Source organism: Bubalus bubalis, chromosome 5 (genome assembly GCF_019923935.1).
Source record: "Bubalus bubalis isolate 160015118507 breed Murrah chromosome 5, NDDB_SH_1, whole genome shotgun sequence".
Classification (NCBI taxonomy): domain Eukaryota; kingdom Metazoa; phylum Chordata; class Mammalia; order Artiodactyla; family Bovidae; genus Bubalus; species Bubalus bubalis.
In genome coordinates, this window is record NC_059161.1 from 18,075,246 (window position 1) to 18,095,177 (window position 19,932).

The 19,932-nt window shown below is 47.6% G+C and overlaps 1 protein-coding gene and 1 long non-coding RNA gene across 14 annotated transcripts in view; one reads left to right on the plus strand and one right to left on the minus strand.

The window, feature by feature from the left end:
- Nucleotides 1–5,915, plus strand: part of LOC102413322 — a 183,857-nt gene extending 177,942 nt beyond the window's left edge. Inside the window, exons 5-7 of the long non-coding RNA XR_003109388.3 lie at nt 946–1,079; nt 3,624–3,809; nt 5,697–5,915. This is a non-coding gene — a long non-coding RNA (uncharacterized LOC102413322). The remainder of the gene's footprint in view (nt 1–945; nt 1,080–3,623; nt 3,810–5,696) is intronic.
- The window catches only part of CACNA1E (calcium voltage-gated channel subunit alpha1 E), a 338,709-nt gene that overhangs the window by 15,065 nt on the left and 303,712 nt on the right, over nt 1–19,932 (minus strand). For 11 of the 13 annotated variants that reach the window (XM_025285523.3, XM_044942759.2, XM_044942760.2 and 8 more), the window contains 7 exons: nt 16,664–16,791; nt 11,397–11,493; nt 9,118–9,223; nt 7,847–7,954; nt 6,576–6,676; nt 6,234–6,340; nt 943–1,054 (listed from right to left, as the gene is read on the minus strand). In XM_025285523.3, the coding sequence (XP_025141308.2) occupies nt 943–1,054; nt 6,234–6,340; nt 6,576–6,676; nt 7,847–7,954; nt 9,118–9,223; nt 11,397–11,493; nt 16,664–16,791 (759 nt within the window). Of the gene's footprint in view, nt 1–942; nt 1,055–6,233; nt 6,341–6,575; nt 6,677–7,846; nt 7,955–9,117; nt 9,224–11,396; nt 11,494–13,464; nt 13,562–16,663; nt 16,792–19,932 lie in introns of those variants that run through there. The other 2 variants (XM_044942756.2, XM_044942768.2) reach the window with 2 other exon arrangements.

Here is a 19,932-nt window from a genome sequence, read left to right on the forward strand (position 1 = left end):
GGGGTCAGAAGAACACAGGGATGAGAAGGGGTGAGAAGAACACAGGTGCATCAGAATCTACGTGACATGGCACTCACTTAAAACAAACTGTCTATATAGATTGTTGCAGAGGTCAGGTCTCACCCCTTTTTCTCTCCAGACCAATCAACACCTGGGCTTTAATTCAAAGCTCCAGAGGGAACTTGACCTCACGGCTTCTGAACTAATAATAGTCAAGTCTGTCATCTCTGGGAATCCTATTTTAGCTTTGTATTAGTAAAATCCAAAATTCCATCTGCTCTCTTATCTCTAAGTTTAAACTCTCTTCAATAGAGTTCTTATAAATTTTGCCCATTTCTGCTGATGAAAATCTTTAGGTTCACGAGCGTGATCTTAGAGACCTCTTTGAATGTATTTGATCTTGTAGAATTGTGACCACAAGGGCCAATTTTTCTGAACCCACACAGAGCAGAGGCATGAGATTCTCCTGTATCTCCCAGCAGACAGCTAGTCACTGGTACAGACCACCCCCGAGTTCTCCAGGAGGCAGGTGGCATTCCTAGGCCACATGACTCTGCCTGGTTGGTGCCAGTCATTCTTATGATGACTCATCCTAAGGCTCCCAATCAAAGGCAAGATTTCATTTGTTACTTCTGTTTCTCCATGTGAAGCCCAGGGACACAAACTAAGAGAGCTTGGCCTGAAGCATTATAAGTTCCTGCAGCAGGTAAGGGCCCTCTGGGGTTTTAAAACCTGAAGAGGGAGCATTTGTCAGAGAACATGAGAAACTCATCCAGGAAAGTGGAGATGGCAGGAAACTCCCAGGGTAATTGGTTGGACTATCAGAAAGGTGTTTCTTTTTTTTTTTTCTGATGGATCATGGTTATGGAATAGAACGTGGAAAAAAAAAAAAAGAGTGGGAGGGATTAGGAAACCAAGGAAGTAATTTTTGAATTCATTCACCAGAGATTGTTGTTCCTGGAACTGTCCATCATCAGCTGGGTCCATACAGGCTAACTGGAATATTTCCTGCGGGGAGAGTGGACTCATCGAAGGGTATGCACTCCGGCCACTCCTGCAAAGCAATGCCACGTTCAGAGGTAATGTGTGCATGAGAGAGAAACAGTCATGACATGACTGCCGTTACTAATTCCCACCCAGACAAGACTTTCTTTCCAGCAAAGGCAATACCCTTTAGCCTTGGCTAGGTTGTAAGCCTGTCAACTTACAGGTGGCTAGCCTTGGGGGGGCAGGGGCGGGGGCACGGAACACTGGAAAAGAGCAACCACTGTTTTCAACCTGCATTTGGAATGATTCATCATTTTGCTGGCGACTGGCATATCTGTGACAAATGACATCATTTGTCACACTCAGCCATATGGAAGACCAATGCTAGATTGTAAACCCGTTTCTGCTCAGCTTCTCCATTCGGCGGAAAAATGCCATAGTTTAAACAGTGAACAGTTTGTTTAAATATTAAGCAGTCACGGTCTTTTAAGAAATTTCCTCCACTCTCAGTAAGAGTATGGTTCTATTGTGCCAACATCCATGGCCAAATGAAACAACTGAATGCCATGAACATTTACTGAAGGACTGCTCTATACCAGATACTGTGTCGAATGATGTCGGAGGCGATGCTGAAGAGGTGACGACATCTGGGTCGATGGCTATGTAGGAGGATGCTTTGGCGGTGATGAGGTAAAAGGACCAGGACAAAGTTGGCCAGGTGTTTAGGGGCCTCCGAATGAAAAGTGCAGAGACCTTTTGCCGTGTGCCTATGAGTAAACCACCGTTTGGTACCTGCAGACACTGTCAGCCAATAAGATCCACCCAGCTAGTTAGGGAAAAAAAAAAGAGGCAGCCTAGAACCTGTCCTGAGAATATGGCCACTGCTGCTGCCTCCATTCACTGCTACGAACCCCCTTTGCCCTAAGCAAGCACGCAGCCTGAGCTTCCTCATCTCGAGAAGAGGGACACAGTCAGTGATGCGGCAGCAGCTCGCAGTGGGGTCAGGAGGGAGAGATGAGATGGGAAGAGCTGCTGCAGGGTCTGTTGCTATATGACTCTTGAACCCACTGGAAAATCTGAGGCCTGAGCAAGGACTGCAATTACTTAGAAGTAATTCATTAGACTGGGAGCACAGGGGAAGATTTGAAGAGCAGGTTTTTCACCTGACCTGTCCCCTTGCTGCTGGTGAGGGCTTCTCCTGAATTTTCACAACTGCTAGAGAGCCATCTGCTATTGAAACAACTGTTGAAATGTCAATCCTCCTCCTCGGGCCTTGGCTTGAGAAACACAGGGAACAGATGAGCACAGCTCTACAGGAAATGGGCCCCTTTCTGTCCTACAGAAAATGAGTAACTGCAGGGTCCCCAATGGGTAGAGAGGACCCTTAAAATCATTGAACAACATTCTAGACTTGACTAATCTGAACACTGAGTGACCGCTTACTTTAAAAACCTTGTCCAGCTCCTCAGTGTTGTTAGGGAAGAGTCCAGAGGCCTGACCATCCTCCTCTTGCATGGTTTAGTCGCTCAGTTGTGTAGCCTTGGCAGGCTTCTCAGTCCATGGGATTCTCCAGGCAAGAATACTGGAGTGGGTTGCCATTTCCTTCTCCAGAGGATCTTCCTGACCCAGGAATCGAACCTGGGTCTCCTGTACTGCAGGAGGATTCTTTTTTTTTTTTCATTCTGTTTGAATGGTTCCTTTTATTTTAAAATTTATTTAATTGGAGGCTAATTACTTCAGAATATTGTGGTGGTTTTTGCCATACATTGACATGAATCAGCCACGGGTTGTACGTGTGTCCCCCATCCCGAACCCCACTCCCACCTCCCTCCCCATCCCATCCCTCTGGGCTGGGTCAGCGCACTGACTTTGAGTGCCCTGTTTCATGCATCAAACTTGGACTGGTGGTCTATTTCACATATGGTAATATACATGTTTCAATGGCAGGTAGATTCTTTACCAATTGAGCCACAAGGGAAGCCCCTCCTCTTGCATGCTGCTGCTAAGTCGCTTCAGTTGTGTCAGACTGTGTGTGACCCCATAGACGGCAGCCCACCAGGCTCCCTTGTCCCTGGGATTCTCCAGGCAAAAACACTGGAGTGGGTTGCCATTTCCTTCTCCAATGCATGAAAGTGAAAAGTGAAAGGGAAGTCGCTCAGTCGTGTCAGACTCTTAGCGACCCCATGGACTGCAGCCTACCAGGCTCCTCCGTCCATGGGATTTTCCAGGCAAGAGTACTGGAATGGGGTGCCATTGCCTTCTCCTCTTGCATAACTTTCCCTTATTCCCTGAAGTCCAACATGCTGGGCTCTCTCAACCACATTTGCTTGAATGTGTCAGACTCCTTTTCTGCCTCAGGACTTTAAGAAAGGCTGTTCTCAGCATACAGCATGCTTCTCAAACACCCAGTCCCTTGCAAGCCGTTTTTTAATTTATCCTTCAATATTTTTCTTAGAAGTCACTTCCTTGAGGAAGTCTTATCTGATAAACTGGTCAGAGCCTTCTCCCACATGCACTCAGATCATAATGCATTTTTTTCCATCCTCCTACTTACTAGGATTGTGATTAAATCATCAGAAATGACAAGTTTTTTTTTTCTTTCTGATAATTCTGTTTCATGTCTGTTTTTCTACCAGGTGTAAACTCAGTGAGAGAGGAGCACAGTCATGTTCACCACGCTGCCCCCAGAGCAGTCACTGCTTGAACCCTACAGGGCTTGAGAAACACAGCTGGTCCCGAGGAACACCAGCGCTGCTCCATGAATGTCTCCATTTCAGAAGATGGGCCATCATCTGCCTAAAGCTCAAACCAGAAACCCAAAGGTCATCTTTGATTCCTTCCCCTTCTGCATGCCATGTAGCCAATCAGTCACCAAATCTGACCCATTCTGTGTATGAATTACCTCTCCAGTCTGGCTCTCTCTCTCTCCATTTCCTATTAATCCAAGCCACAGTCTTTAATAATTCACACAATTGCAGCCATGTACTAGGTGATGTTCCATCTCTCAAACTGTCTCCTTCCAATCCACTGACCCCACACCAGACTAAAGAATGACCTTTGGAAAGCTGAAACCTGATCACGTCACTCTGATGACTGTGTCCCCCATTACCCTTGGATGAAACTAAACTTCACTTCTGTCTCCTAGCCCTGCCAAATCTGTCACCTGCCACTTGCCCTGACCTCTCTGTGCAGCATCCATCATGACACTTTTTAGGTTCCTTAAACTTAACCTGATTTTTATTTCATCTCTTGAAGTGCTTGCTTCTGAGTCTTACTCAAATGTTGCTTCCTCAGGAAGCTTCCTCAAATCCTCAAACTACATGCGCTGCTTCCTTTACACAGCATCACAATAGCCGCCCCACCCCCACCCCGCCCCTCCCCCGCCACACACACATTTTAACTGTTACCACTCTTGTAATTTCTATTTCAAGGGCTGTGTCCATGGAAACTGATCATGTTGACTGAATCCCCAGTGACTAAACCAGTTTTTGGGTTACATTGACTCTCAGTAAATATTGGTCAAATCAATGAATAAATGAATCAATAAACATATTGGAGACAGGCTGGGATGGTCCAATGGTGGGAGTTATAGTTTGCACAGCAAATCATTGTGGCAAAACAGATCTAGATGAGGGATGGTTTCCTCCGTTTCTAAGCCAAAGACCCTTGAAAAACACCATAAACTCTTCCAAGAAGATAGTACTAGTGCTCGATTCATACCTCTTGACCTTTCTGCACAGACCAGAGAGAAACATGAACTTCTTTTCTGTAGACAGGAGAACCCACACCTGCTACTTCAACACATCACGTTTTTGTAAAAATGACCAACGGCCCTGGTCATCTTTCTTCACTTTCAAATGTGGATTGTGACCTATGAAAACTGCTTTTCAAAAACAGATCTCCGACACCACAGGGAGAAGGAAATTCATGGTCTGAGAGGTTCCAAACGGTGTGCTGACAGAGGTCTCATTCCCAAGCCTGGGATTTCACTCCTCTGATAAGTACTGAAGATGTGATGACATTTAGTGGTTTACTGGTTCCATAAAAGCTAGACTGGAAAAAAAATTCACTAACCACGTGCACACTAAATCGCTTCAGCTGTGTCCAGCTCTGCGACCCTGTGGTGTGTAGCCTTCCAGGCTCCTCTGTCTATGGGATTCTCCAGGCAAAAATATTGGAGTGGGTTGCCATGCCCTCCTCCAGGGGATCTTCCCCACCCAGGGATGGAACCCATGTCTTTTACATTTCCTGCATTGGCAAGTGGATTCTTTACCACTAGCACAACCAACTACAAAATGCCATTTATGTTGGGAAGATGGACTCATGCCCTTTGAGTACTCACTGCATGCGTGTGATGAGACAGTGTTATAATGAGGTGTATATATAATAATACATCCTTTATGACTCATGGCCACACTGGGGCTAAGGCTTACAACTCAGAAGAACTGGTACGTTCCTTAATTAGCGTTTTGTTTCTGCTTTCAATATAGAAAATTAAAAAAAAATGTTTTGTCTGATAAAAGGTTCTTTTCAGATAACACAGTGTAAAGGGAAGACTCTGGGCTTGGAAATAACGGACTTAAATTCCAGTTCAGCGTCCTACCAGCCATGTGGCTTTGGATGACTTAATGAATCTCTCTGAGCCACCAGTTTCTTCTCTGTAAAGTGGTGATACTAACACAGCCCCTTCTTCCTTTGTGTGTTCACAGGGCTCCCTATCTCTCGAGCTGGCCACGGCACCAATATGTGCTCAGCCTGCTTTTGTGTTACTCCCCGCTGAATAGCCATTGTAAGATACAACACGTTGGACTTCTCTGCTGGTCCAGTGGTTAAGAACCCACCTGACGATGCATGAGTTTGATCCCTGGTCAGGGAAGATTTTACATGTCATGGGGCAACTGAGCCCATGCTCCCTAGAGCCCATGTTCTGCAACCAGAGAAGCCACCTCGATGAGAAACCCGTGCGCTGCAACTAGAGACAGCCTGACAACAGCAATGAACACCCAGCTCAACCAAAACTAAGTAAAAAAATAAAAATTTTAAAGATATTAAAAGAGCTGCCATAAGAAGTTTAAAAAAAAAAAAAGATACAACATGTTGCCTTCTCAGTTTCAGAGAGGGGTGCATCCACTCATCTCAGTTAGTATTACTTCTCGGGCACTCGTAGGCAATGAATCTGTGGGTCTGCCTGATGACACGAGTGACAATGCAAGCGGGGGAGTTGTGGGCTTTCCGGTTATACTCACAGGCCTGGAACGGGGTCCTGCTGGAGATAAGGCAGGGCTTTGGCATTAGCAATGATCTCCTGAGGCAGAGACGAGGGCTCCATGCGCTGGAACATGGGTGCATTTTTCTGTGTTAAAAGTGGAAAGGAGGAAAAAGGAACTCAAATGACTATGGGGGAAATACCAGTGACTTGAGTAAAACGGGAATATGACTGGTACTCTGTGTGACTGCCTGAACCTCTGCCCCACTGGGGTTCTAATCCCCCGATCCTAGGCAGTTCCTGGGCCCTGCAAGGCCTGGCCTCTGCTTCTTGCACTTCAGGGGTCCACCCACCCACCGCACAGTCTGTCCTTGACCTTCACCTGTTCCTCCAGCTGCTGCCTCTGCTTCTTCACCTTGCTCTGTTTGTAGTAGTCCATGATCATCATTGCTGCATAGATTTTGCCCACAGTCAGGTCAGAGGCTGAGGACACCAGTGTGGCATGGAGGGAAACAGGAGAAGATGGGGAGAGAGTTGAGGACGCCTGGGAAGCAGGTTTGCCCCTTCCACTACCCAGCCATCCAACCTTTATGGAGGGCTCCATCTGTGCCAGGCACTGAGGACACAGAGTAAACAGGCCCCCAGAGCTATCCTCAGGGGACTGCCATGGCCACCCAGGGAGGGCCATGTTACTAATGATAAGAAACACATTAGTAAGTACTACCCCCCTACCCCCTGGAACGGTCTTGATTTCCATCTCTTAGTAACAGCACCTTTTCCCCAACCGCTTGAAGGTTTGCTGAACTGTGTTATGTGGGAGGATAGAGCTGTGCACCCAAGAAGTTTCACCCACAACCACAGTGACCTATCTTAAGAAACTATTTCCCAGGATGGAGCTTTCTCAGAAAACTGACAACAGAACTACCATATGATCCCACAGTCCCACTCCTGACCATATATCCAGACAAAACTATGCTTCAAAAATAAAACATGCACCCCCATGTTCATAACAGCACTGTTCACAGTAGCCAAGACATGGAAATAACCTAAATGTCCATCCACAGATAAATGGATAAAGTGAATGGTACATTTACACAGGGGAATATTACAGAGCCATAAAAAGAATGAAATAATGTCATTTGCAGCAACACAGATACAACTAGAAATGATCACACTTAAGTGAAATTAGAAAACAAAAGACAAATATCATATGATATCACTTTATATGAATTCTAAAAATGGCACAAGTGAACCTATCTATGAAAACAAAGCAGACCCATGAACACAGTACAGACTGTGGCTGCCAAAGGGGAGCGAAGGTTGGGAGTTTGGGGTTAGTATTGTCTGTCTATACACGATAGATAAATGACAAGGTTAGTATAGCACAGGGGTGGAAAAGAATATAAAAAAGAAGATATGTATAACTGAATCACTTTTCTATATAGCAGAAATTAACAATATAAATCAACTATACTTCAATAAGCAAAAAGAAACTGCTTTCAGTTAATGACAATTGAGAAGTGAGGGATTTCTGTTTCCTAAGAATAAAAGGGCACCCTTTCCTTATCTCCTTGATCACTCCGCACTCCCCCCAAAGATGTGGTCTTGGCATTCTGGGTCTACAGTGACAAGGAGAGCCAGGAGACCCCGCACCTTTGGGCATGGGCACGAGCAGATCCAGCATCTTCTGGGACAGGTGAGGCCAGATGGCCAGGGTCTCCTTCTGGAGCTCTGAGTCTAGCTGCTGCCTGTCTGCACCACCTGGGGGAAGATACATTTATTAACAACAAAAACAGAACAGACACAGAAATAACAAGGATGGAGGGAGGAGATGGGACAGAGGCTGAGTCAGCATGGCGCCTCATATTCTTGGAGGAAATCTTGGCACTTAGTGACTGTGGATCTTGCAATCCTGGGTCTTTCTGCTGAAGAAGCGGAACGCATTCTGGATCCTGTTTTCAGTGACTCAGGGATATCCCGCCACAGAGAGCTGAGGCCCTGGGGACCAAGATCAGCTTCCTCATTCATTTGCAGAGCCTCCCAGCTGCTCAGTATATCAGAAGGGGAAATGCAGAGCACCACAAGCCCGCCTCCTCTGCCTCATTATACGTGTATCAGTTCTTCCAGTGATCTAACCCCAGAGTCTGAGTGAACCAATTTTAAAAAGGACTTGGATCAGGTAAGAGCAGGAAACTGGAGGCCCTTCTGGAAGTAGCAAACCCTTCTTTCCTAAATCACTAAAGGATAGCACTGATCACAAAAGCCTTCCAAGACATTAAAAACACCATGTAAAAAAAAAAAAACAAAAAACAGAAAGGAAATTCACTTGTTCATTCAACAAATATTACTAAAATGTCTACTATTAGACATTTTAGAGGAGAAGGCAATGGCACCCCACTCCAGTACTCTTGCCTGGAAAATCCCATGGACGGAGGAGCCTGGTAGGCTACAGTCCATGGGGTTGCTAAGAGTCGGACACGACTGAGCAACTTCACTTTCATGCATTGGAGAAGGAAATGGCAACCCACTCCAGTGTTCTTGCCTGGAGAATCCCAGGGATGGAGGAGCCTGGTGGGCTGCCATCTATGGGGTCGCATAGAGTCGGACACGACTGAAGCAACTTAGCAGCAGACATTTTAGATGGTAGATGGTAGATAGTAGACATTTTAGATAGTACAGACATCGAAGATCACATACTCTTAAAGCTCAAAGGAGCCTTCGTGAATATCAAGTCATTCATTAAGAGGAAAGGGCAAAAGTTAAATAATACAGTAACAGTTACTGTATCTCAGAGGTGAAAACTGGGAGGTGAAAACTACTTGATCTCCAGGTTACTTCATGGTCGGATGAAGTTCAAATATCTCTGTCCTGCATCACTCCAGGTGAGTTGTTCCAGAATCTTCTTCCTTCCTAAGGTTACTGACCTTTGGCGATTTTAATGTCCAGAGCTGTCCGGATTAGAGCCATCAGCGTGGAAGTGAAGTGGACGGTCATGTCCTCGGCCACTGGCATGTTCATCAAGACCAACCTCTGTGTGAAAAAGAGAAAAGAAACAGCAGGAGAAAACATATATCTAAAGAAACCTTGGCAGCAAGGGAGGAAAAGTGCAGAGGTCAGATGCAGAGACAAAAAAGAAGGGCAAGGATTCCCCCGTCCCCTGTCCCAGTCCTGTCCCTGCCCTGCTTCTCACTGAAGGCTCATTGGCTGCTGTTTTTTCTTTTTTTTTTCCCCTAGGGAATGATGCCAAATTCCAAGGGAAGAGGGACTCATCATTCTGTAGGACTCCTCCAGGGTCCTAAGAATGTCTTTAATCAGGATTCCTAAAAACAATGTCTCAGGGAAAGGAGTCAGCTCAGGGAGGTGGCTCCATTCCCTGCTTCAGGGCTGTTCTACAATCCCACTTGTCCCATGAAGACCCCCAAAAACTCAGGTGAAAAGACAGTGATGGGGGGGTAGATTTTACTTTGCTTATCTGACTTGAAAGATGCATCCTGATGCCCCCTTTTTGAGTCTTTAAATTGCCAGCACATGGTTGAACATGCAGAAGTCCAGCTTATCCAAAGGATGAGATGGAGCAGAATGGAAAAGTGAGAGAATGCAAACAGGGTCCAGGGGAAGAGGGCTGGGGAGAGCAGAGAAGACAGGAGAGAAGGGTGACCGAGGCAGGAGCAGAGTGGGCAGGCCTTGTCCCCCTCACCCGGAGGAAGGGGATCGAACGGAAATGGCCAAATCCACTTTCCAGAGAGTATCTTGCTTTTGGAATGAATTTTTCCTCTGATTCCGGCAACCCTTGGTACCCCCATCCCAAGCTTCACCCCAGAAATTCAAAGAACTCAGGGCCATATAGTCCATCACCTGTTAGATATGGAATCATGAGAATAAAGGATGTCGGCTCCTAAGCTGCACAGGAGGAGCCATGTAGTGGGGTGGATGAGGGTCCCTAATAGATGCCTCCTGTTCCAATGAGATGCTCTCTGGAGCTTTAAACTTGGAGGGAGCAGCAGGAGAAGGTCCTCCAGCAGAACCACCAGCCTAGCAGGAAGTCAAGTGTCTCTTTCCAAGGCAGGGTTTCTAACACTCCATCGAAACATCTCGCCTAATGTGACGCCACAAATATGGGATCTTAGAGTGTAAGGCCAGTTTCCGTTTTCTATCTGAGTTCCACCTCTCTCCCACTGCTTTAGGCGCTTCCAGGCACCATTGCTAGGGCATACTGCTAGGTGAATGAAAGAGCTCCAGAGTTCTGAGTCAGTCTAAATAGCAATGGGGGATTAACAGTAACTATTACTGAATGTGAAGTAGGAAATGGCAACCCACTCCAGTATTCTTGCCTGGAAAATCCCACGGACAGAGGAGCTTGGCGGGCTATAGTTCATGGGGTTGCAAGAGTCGGACATGACTAAGTGACTGAGTACACACAGTACTGAATGCAGAGGAAAAGTTCAGGCCTTGAGGCTCTGAGCACCCTGATGGCTGGTGACTCCTAATGTACAATGCTGCTCTAAGCAGACTGAGGGGAGTCCATCCATATCTTGGTCATGCCAAGAAGGCAGGCCTAAGGCTGAATGCAACCTGTGCCCATCATCACCCTTTCCTTTGATACTGTCAGGAAAAATGGGTAGTTGGGCTAATGGGGGAAGGGAGCTGCATTCTTCATCATGTATCAAGGGATGGAGGTCGTGTTCCTTTTTTTTTTTTTCCTGATACCTAGAAGGAACCATACCACTGTTCTTCCTATGTCATGGAGGAAGAAATTTGTTAAGAGTTTTCCTCTCTCCTAAAAATTTCTTTTTGAACCATGTTTAGTGGAATTTATGCATATTTCCTATTTCTTAGTTTATCTGATGGAAGATCTTTTTATAAGCTCTGACTGCTGTCCTTCTTGCCCAAATATGCTATTCTGCAGGCCACCACTCTGCTTCCTCTTAAAGGAAACATGCTACTTACTTCTTTTCTAGTAACCCACTCACAAGAAGTCACACACTTGTAGAAACAGAATAACACATTTAAAGTCTTACAAACCACCTTGTGTATCATCCTTCCAGGAACCTCCCTGATCCTTGCATCGCATCATTTCTTTTCTCCTTGGTTCCCTCCTCCCACCGTTCCCAGCCCAGCTTCCTCCCCCACATTCTGACCTCCCCACAGCGGGATCCCATTTCCTGCTGGTCACTAGCCCAGAACAAAGGAAGGAGTGGTCTACCTTATATGCCACCTTGGAGGGACATCTCTTGCCGAGGCCTAGCGGCGGTGACATGAGAGTCAGCATTTCATACATCTCAGTGTAATGGATGCGGCCACTGCTCATGGCGGGGGTGGGGGTCAAGGGTCGGGGGACAGGGCAGGGAGGGTGGCAGGGAAGAATGCAGACAGGGAGGAGAGGAGAACAGGCATTCCCGGGGGGAGCCAAAACAAACAAAAGAGTACAGAAAACAGGAGAAAAGAAACGAAACAAAATGGACAAACAGGAAAAGAATAGGAAACCTGTTAATCAAGGCAAATCATACACGTGTGTCCATCCTGGTGCGGATTTATATCACGCCCCACACAGACCCGGGAACGTGGCGGCAACCTTAGGTCCCTCTGCCGCGTGCTGTCCTAGGGACTGGTGTTCCCCTCCGGGAGGAGCATCACCCCACCTCCCTATTCACACCAGCCATGCCCCCTACAACACAAGCTGGTCTTCACTTCCCAGGGCTGTGTGCGAGCGGTATAAACCAGATAGACGGTGCTCCAGCCCTGGGTTAGGGGTTTCTGGCCCCCTCTCCTCGTCCTGGAAGTCAGGCCCTTCTCCTGCTCTGAACCCATAGGCGGGGGCATCGTGTATCCCGCTCTGTGGTGAGTGCTGCAGGAGGCGGCGGCTGGCGCTGGAAGTGGTGGACGGAGGCTGCTGCTCAGTTGGCCCGTTGCTTCCACCTGGCTCTGTGGGTAAGAGTGCTCTCTGTGTGCCGGCATGCCCCGGGGCGGCGGCATGCTGGGGCCAGAAGAAACAAAACCAGGAGGAGGAGGAGCATCTCGCATGCCATGCTGCCTTCCCGGGCTCTCCCACATGCGGCCGCGATGGGTTCACCAGGGTGGAGTTTAAAGAGTCTCTGCAGAGGCAGCTGTTCGGCCTGCCCGAGTACAGGAATCACTTGCCGCCATCCCTGGCCAGTTCCTCCCCCATCGCCCAGGCTGGCATCTTTCTGGGCCTAAGTCATCTTCCAGCTGCCAGACTGCGCTGCGCCCCAGGGAGCCTGCGCATCCCTCACGGCATACCAGGAAAGGCTTCCTTATCTCGGGGGCTTGGCCTCAGCCCGGGGCTGGGTGGAGCCACTGTGTTAGCTGGAGAGGGAGGTCCCCTGTGTGCCCCTGAACCATATTCCTGGTCTCACAAACAAGCAGGGACTGGGCAGTCACAACAGACCCCTCAACGATATACGGCAGGACCTTCAGGCAAGAACTCTGCTCTGGAGCCCTCTGGGCTCTACTGAGACCTTCCCAGACCCTCTGAGCTATGAAATTTTCCCACACCCCACAGACTATCCTCTTCACCTTCTTTACTTATCCTTACCGCCTGCCCTCATTTTTTTTTTTTTAATTGTTTCTCAGCTTTCTGTCCTATAGCTTTCATTGGGTTGGCCAAATGTTTTGTTCAGGGTTTTCTGTTAGACCTTATGGAAAAAAATCCAAGCAAACTTTTTGGCCAACCGACCCAAAATAACTGCTTGGGACCAAACTGTCCAGAATGGGGCAGGGGTAAGTATGCTTAGCATCACACTTTTCTACCTTCTCTATGGGAGGATACTACTCAAGTGTGAGAAGGAGGCGCTCTATCTCTAAGGGAAAGAAACCAGAACTCCTTGCTGAATTAAAAAGATTTCTGCCTTCTGTGGAGGAGGGAGAGGTTCCTCTGAATTTAGGTTCCTCTAAATCTACAGAATAAGGTGGAGTGAGAAAGAGAGAGAGGTGAATGTGTGTGTGTTCGAATGAGTGTGTGTGTGTGTGTGTGTGTGAAGAAAACAGAGGTCAAAGCAGCCTCTGTTATTAAGTCCTCAGCTCTTTTTTTTATCCACATCCCTCCCCTACCCCCCAAAATGCCCTTCTTCCTTGTGTAACAGCTGCTGGTTCTGGAAGGGTTTGGACCTCTTTAAACTCAAAGGAAAGCAACATGAAGGTTCCCTCATGTGGCGCAGTGGTGGTGGAGCAAAACGGAGGTGGGGGGTTGGAGGCTGCACCCCGCTGCCGGCCACGGTCATGGTCACGGTCATGGCTGGGGACCGGAGGCAAACCTTGCAAGCCACCCTGTAGGGGCAGTTCTCTCCCAGGCCCAGAGGCGGCGAGATCACCCGCACTAATTTGTACATATCCTTATACGGGATCCTGCCGCTGTAAAGGAAGCACAGGTGGGTTAATAGGACACTCAAAGAAGGGGAGGAGAGACACGACAGCCTAGCCATGAAAGGGACGGCCGGAGGGGGATGGGTGGCTTCTTTCCTGGGGCCTGGCAAAGGCAGACCAGGAGAGATGGAGGACGGTTAGCATCAGAGAACCAGCACCTTGCAAACGGCACGGATCATCACTCTGCAAACTATACTGCCTCCGATTTTCCAAGGAAATCAATCCCTAGTGACCACGAGCACCCCATGATGTGTCTGGCCCGTACCTGGCCAGCTGCGGCAAATGGAGTTTGGCTCCAGCTAGGCCTCTAAGAACCAAGTCCACCAGTTCACAAATGCCTCCGACAGCCATCAGGAGCAGATGCCAGGCTGCTGTGAAGCAGACTGCAGAGCCCTTTGCTTTTCACAGACACTGCTTACAGGCAGCTGCTCAGACCCGTGCGTCAGGTGGTGGGAAGTCAGCGTCTTTCTCCAGAGTGTGAGAGAGAAATTTCCCATTAGGCTAATTAGCAAGGTTCCCAGTTGGCAGGAGGGAACCTGCAAAGGACTTTGCTTCTCTTTGTGGCAGATTTTCCCCCGAGTGCAGCTTGGGCAAACGCTTCTCAATGTGGTAGGAGCTTGCCGGGATCTGTGCCCAAAAAGCAGCCTGCGAGGGAGCCACAGGGCTCTCCCTCCAGTCCTGCTCCTGCCACCCCACCCGCAGACAGCCTGGTCAGATCCAGTTAGAATTCCAGGACCACTGTGGCCTGTCACATCAACCCCCTTTCACAGAGCCTGCTAGAGACTTCTGGCTTCCTGTGGAAAGAAGAAAATCGACAGTTGATTCATTTTCAGAGGCTAAAGCATCTGCTCTGTGAGGGGTCAGAACCAGTCAGCAACGGCCAGAGATCTGTGGGTCTGGACACACCCCGGTTTAGATCCAGGTTTCCACCGCAAACCATAAGCGTACACCTCCACCTCCAAACATCCAGTCCTCACCAGCCATGTCAAGATGATAACTTTGCCCCATTTCTGCTCTTCCTAATCTTTTCTTGATTTTGCTGTTGATTCTTCCTCTTCTTCCAAATAGCTCAGCAGTACTTCCAAGTCTCTTGACTCTTGAGAGGAGATTCATTTTACCACGTGTTCTTTGGTTCTTATGGTGGTTGAGGCATGAGTGAATTGGCTCTGTGGTCCATAGGCTGATGTACTTTGCAACCCGTCTATCTCCTTTTTGAAGACACTGGCCCACTGCACCTTGGTTAGTTTCCCCTCTCATCTCCTAGAGAAGGCCAGGGAAACTAACCAGGACAAGTCACGCTGGGAATTTCAAAGCAGATGCAAGAGGTTTTCCTTGGTCTTTCACAGCTCTTGTGTCTGAGTCTCATGATTAGTCCTCATGGAACTGCTCTTCCCAGCAGATAGAAGAACTGGGGAGCAGCATGTTTAATGAACAAGGGACTTGGGTCCCCAAATAATGTGAAACCACAGGAAGTTGAAGTTTTTGAGAGCCAAGGGCTCTCACCTGAGTGAGGCTAGGTAAGCAAAGAACACCTTTGTTGGCAAATACTTTCTTCTCTTTCAGGTGAGGGCTAGAGGTCCCTTCTTGGTGTCCTGATCTCATGGCCATCCAGCTTTACAGACACCAATGTCTCCTACTTTCTACTTCCTTTCCCATATGCTTATTAATGATAACAAAAGTTACATACATGATTTAATATAATCATCACATCCAGCCTTCACGGAGGGGGATCATTACCACTATTATACAGCAGATATGGGAGCTCAGAGTGGTGGAGCGACTCGTCCAAGGCCACACAGCTGACAAGATGCAGGCCTGGCTCCCTTCGCCTGTAACACACTGCCCATGGCCTTCTAACCATCCTATCCTACTAGAAAGCAGGCCCAGAAAGTAACCACCACTGCTCAGCTACTGTAACAATAACGGATTCAGAGAACTCTGTGCTCTAAGGTGTTAATAATTACTGAGGGGATGAGGAATTCCTATGTGCTCTTCCAATGCCTAAAGAAGTGACCCAAGTAGAACAGCCTCACAGGAGGACAGGTTTGGGGAAGAGTCTCAGACTATGAAATGGTTCCAGGTGGAAGCAACGTGGTCCGCTCCTATGAAGGATGGCATTTCTTATAGTATTTTCAGAGGGGGGCCAGAATGGGTAGATTTGTGAGATAAGATCCTAAAACTAAAATAAGTTGGGACAAAGGTCCCATGGAATGCGTGCTCACAGCACTCTCACTTTGCCTTCCACTGTGAGGACCAAAAAGGTTGCCTTTGAACTTGAAGCAGGGATTTGCAAACTTTTCCAGTAAAGGGTCAGATAATAAATATATTATTTTTAATTTGAGGATCATACTGTCTTTATCACAATATACAAAAACAGCCATAAACAATAGAGAAATGGGCATAGCTGTGCTCCAATAATACTTTATTTCCAGATAAAGTGAGCCACACTGAGCCTATGCGTTATAGTTTTCCAGCCTCTGCTTTAAAGTCCAGAAGGCACAATTTCACTTGAGAACTATTGGAAAGTGAAAAAGATCCAGGGAGGTCATCTCTGCAAATTTCTGCCATTTAACTCAGTTCCATGCAATAAAAACCCACATGTGTTTAAACCATCATTTTGAAGAAGAACTTGTTGGTTGTCTATATAATTTCAGAATTATCTGAAACTGTACTTTTGAGAGGGATGAGAGAGAGAAAGGACTAAGGTGGCCAGATGTCCAGCTGACCCAGAGAACTCTTGTCAACCCCCCTGTGACTCAGAGGAGTCCACTAACCATTCTGGAAGCTCCTCTGGGGATTGAACTCAGACACTCTGAGTTGCAGACTGTGTATTGAGATTGTCAAAGGAAAATGCCTATTACAGAAGGAAAGAACAGGGAAAGAAAAACGCAGAAGCTAAGTGGTCCATAGAATGCTTGATCCCAGAGCCAGTCTGAGGATCTGGCCTCTTCCCCGGACCACAGCCAGGAGGACTCTCCTCTCCTTCTGCAACAGGCAAGAATGGGGTGGCTCCCACCCCAACCTCCTCCTTGAGAACCCCAGGGACCCTTGATACGGGCCCCAGAGCGGGTGGCCAAGAGGCCTACGCACCATGCTGCTCTGTCATACTCTGCCCAGACACGGACAAACTCGTCCAGGTGGTGAGGCCCCAGGATGGATGAGTCCCGAGTCAGGTACTCAAAGTTGTCCATGATGACAGCCACGAACAGGTTGAGCATCTGGAGGGCGAGGGGGAGAAGGGGAGTTAGGGGAGACCCAGAGCAGAAAAACAAACTGCTAAGCAAGTAAAGAATTCACAAGTTTGTAAGGCTAAAAGTTCATAACCATAGCCCAGTTGATCCTGCTGGAGGCAATGCATTTTCACAACTGAACCACACATCTCACGGTGCGAGTGCTATGAATCCACTTTGCTATACCACTTTATATTTGCGAAGTACTCCTCAGTCGCTTTTGTTATCTATTCAATTTCTTTCTTTGTTACTGCAGCAGCAGAGGGAGCAGCAGTAGCAACACATTCTCAAAGGCCAGAGGAAGTCAAGGCCCAAGACCAAGCCTCTCTTCCAGTCTCCCTTGCCTACCTGCGCTCACCACAGCTGCTTCTCAGAGACCTGATGGGATGCCTTTCAGTGGATGCTGGGCTTACTGTGCAGCAACCTGAAGCTGTTCACAGCTCTCAAGTGCTTCCGAGACCCTGTTCTCCTGCTTACTTGTTCAACAACATTTATTGTGCACCTTCTGTGTTCCAGACAGAGCTCCAGGTGCCAGGGGTGGGAGGTAAGAAAGTTCGGGTCTGAGATATATTTCCATGACTAGCACATTCCTTAAAGTGCAGCAGGTGTTCACTAGATGCTGTGACTTGAATATTCTTAAAGACATTTAGTATTCCGCAGAGACTACTGGAAACATACAAATGCTACAGATTTTAAATATATATTTATATATATATTTGGCTGCATCGAGCCTTAGTTGCAACACGCAGGCTCTCTTTGTTGCCACACTCCAGCTTCTCTCTTATTATAGCAAGTGGGCTTAGTTGCGCTGTAGCATGCAGGATTTCAGTTCCCCAACCAGGGATAAAACTCACATCCCCTGCACTGGAAGGCAGATTCTTAACCACTGGACCCCAAGGGAAGTTCCTATAGACTTTTTTGAGAGCCATGAAAGAAACATGCACAACAGGGACAGAAAAGTGTATGGGTTTGAATTTCATACAATTTTCATGTCAGGATACATCATTCATCTTTTTTTTCTGAACTACTGATGAAGGTAAAAATCATTGCTAGCTCACGGGCCATACAAAAACAGCTGGCAAACTGGATTTAGCCTGTGGTCCACGACTCGCTGGGCTCTCATCTCGATTATGCAAGAGGCAACAGGAACCACTAAAGAGGCTAAACTAGGAGAAAGAGAAAAGCTATGTGCATTCAGGCTGCATTGGTAGCAGGGTGGACGGTGGCTGGCAGTCCAGGCAGAGAGTTGTGAGGTGCTCCTGAACCAGGCCAGTGGCAGGACAGCAGCCTGGATACAGAACTAAAGGAGGTGGACTCGACAGGCCTCGGCCACAGTGAACAGTAGCACCCAGCACTGTTTCCAGTTTCCCAGGGACACACCCCTTGCCTAGTCTCAGTTAATACAGTTTAGTGGGGCACTACCATGGCCCAGGCCTCAACCAGCCACTGAATCCTGTCCCCTGGGCTACAAGTGCTGGTGATCCAATTAAGGCCAAGAAAATGGCATTGAATCTTCTGAGCAAGAGAACTTGTTTTTCCTTATTGGCCTTGAATATGTCGGGATTGAGGTCTAGAGCTGCTGCTGCTATTACCGTCTTGGAACCACGGGCTGGGGTTGTTGGAGGAAAAGAGCTCATGTGGAAAAACCTGGGGAAGAGATCTGTCAACAGGGAAGGAAACCTGATCCTGGGGATGATGTCATCTGAGCCCCAGAGCAAGCTCGCTTAAGCCTGTCCTGCCCAACTCTTCATTTATATAAGCCGATAAAATCCCTTTCTGTTCATGTCGGATGCAGCTGGACTTTCTGTCACTTGCAAAGGAAAGAATCTTGCCTGACAGAAATGAATCGCCTATGGGGGGTGAGCAAATGGAGCCTCTGCTGCTGATTCCCAGGTGAAGCGGCTGGGTGGGTGGAAGTGCCCAGCAGACAGGATATGCAGACAGGATACTTAGGATCAAGAGAAAGTCTGCAGCCAGGGCCTGCTGGGAGTCTCCTCTGCAATACAGAGATGGCTGGTTGCATCCTAATAACCGGTCTCCTCCCTCCCTCCCTTCTCCATTCCACTGCCTAGAATGGAAGCGGATCCCTGGAATCTAGTTGTCTTCTTACCACAAAGCTGAGGGACTCTCGGTGGAGGAGAGGAAGCAGAAAGAGGGAAAGAGTCTGGGGTACCAGACACTCTGTGAAGTCACCATAACCAGCCCGCACTGCCTTCCTCCAGGCTTCACTGACATGCCAGGAAAATAAATATCCCCCCTGGTAAAACCACTGTTATTTGAGGAGTTCCGTTTCAAGCAGCTGAATCTAATCCTAACATGGACTTTTCTTTCTGTCACTGTGACTGGAGCCACAGTGAAATTTATTTAATCACTGTCCAGGTTATTGAGGGTTTTCCATATACAACTGGCTTCCCAGGTGGATCAGTGGCAAAGAATCCACCTGCCAATGCAGGAAATGGAGGAGACACGGGTTCTATCCCTGGGTCAGGAAGATCCCCTTGGAGGAAGAAATGGCAACTCACTCCAGTATTCTTGCCTGGAAAATTCCATGGACAGAGGAGTCTGGTGGGCTACAGTCCATGGGGTTGCAAAAGAGTTGAACATGACTGAGTGACTGAGTACACAGCACCATTATCCCTTGGCATCTGCTGAGAATTAGTTCCAGGACCTTCCCAGATAACAAAATCTGTAAGTGCTCAAGTCCCTTATGTAAGCTGGTAAAGTACCAAGAATTCCCTTGTGGTCCAGTGGTTAGGACTTGATGCTTTCAGTGTGGGGGCCCGGGTTTGATCCCTGGTCCGGAACTAAGATTCCACATGCCATGCACAGTGTGGCCAAAAAAAATAAAAAATGGTGTAGTATTTGCACATAACCTATGCACAGCCTTCTGTACACTTTAAATTATCTCTAAATTGCTTATGATTCCTAACACAATGTAAATGCAACATACATTTACACTGTACACATTCCTAACACAATGTAAATGCAATGGACATTTGCTGGTATGTGGCAAATTCAACTTTTGGATTTTGAAACTTTCTGGAGTTTTTTTTTTTTTAAACATTTTCAGTCTGAGGTTGGTTGAACTCATGGAGGCAGAACCCGCAGAAAGGGCCGACTGTATCCACA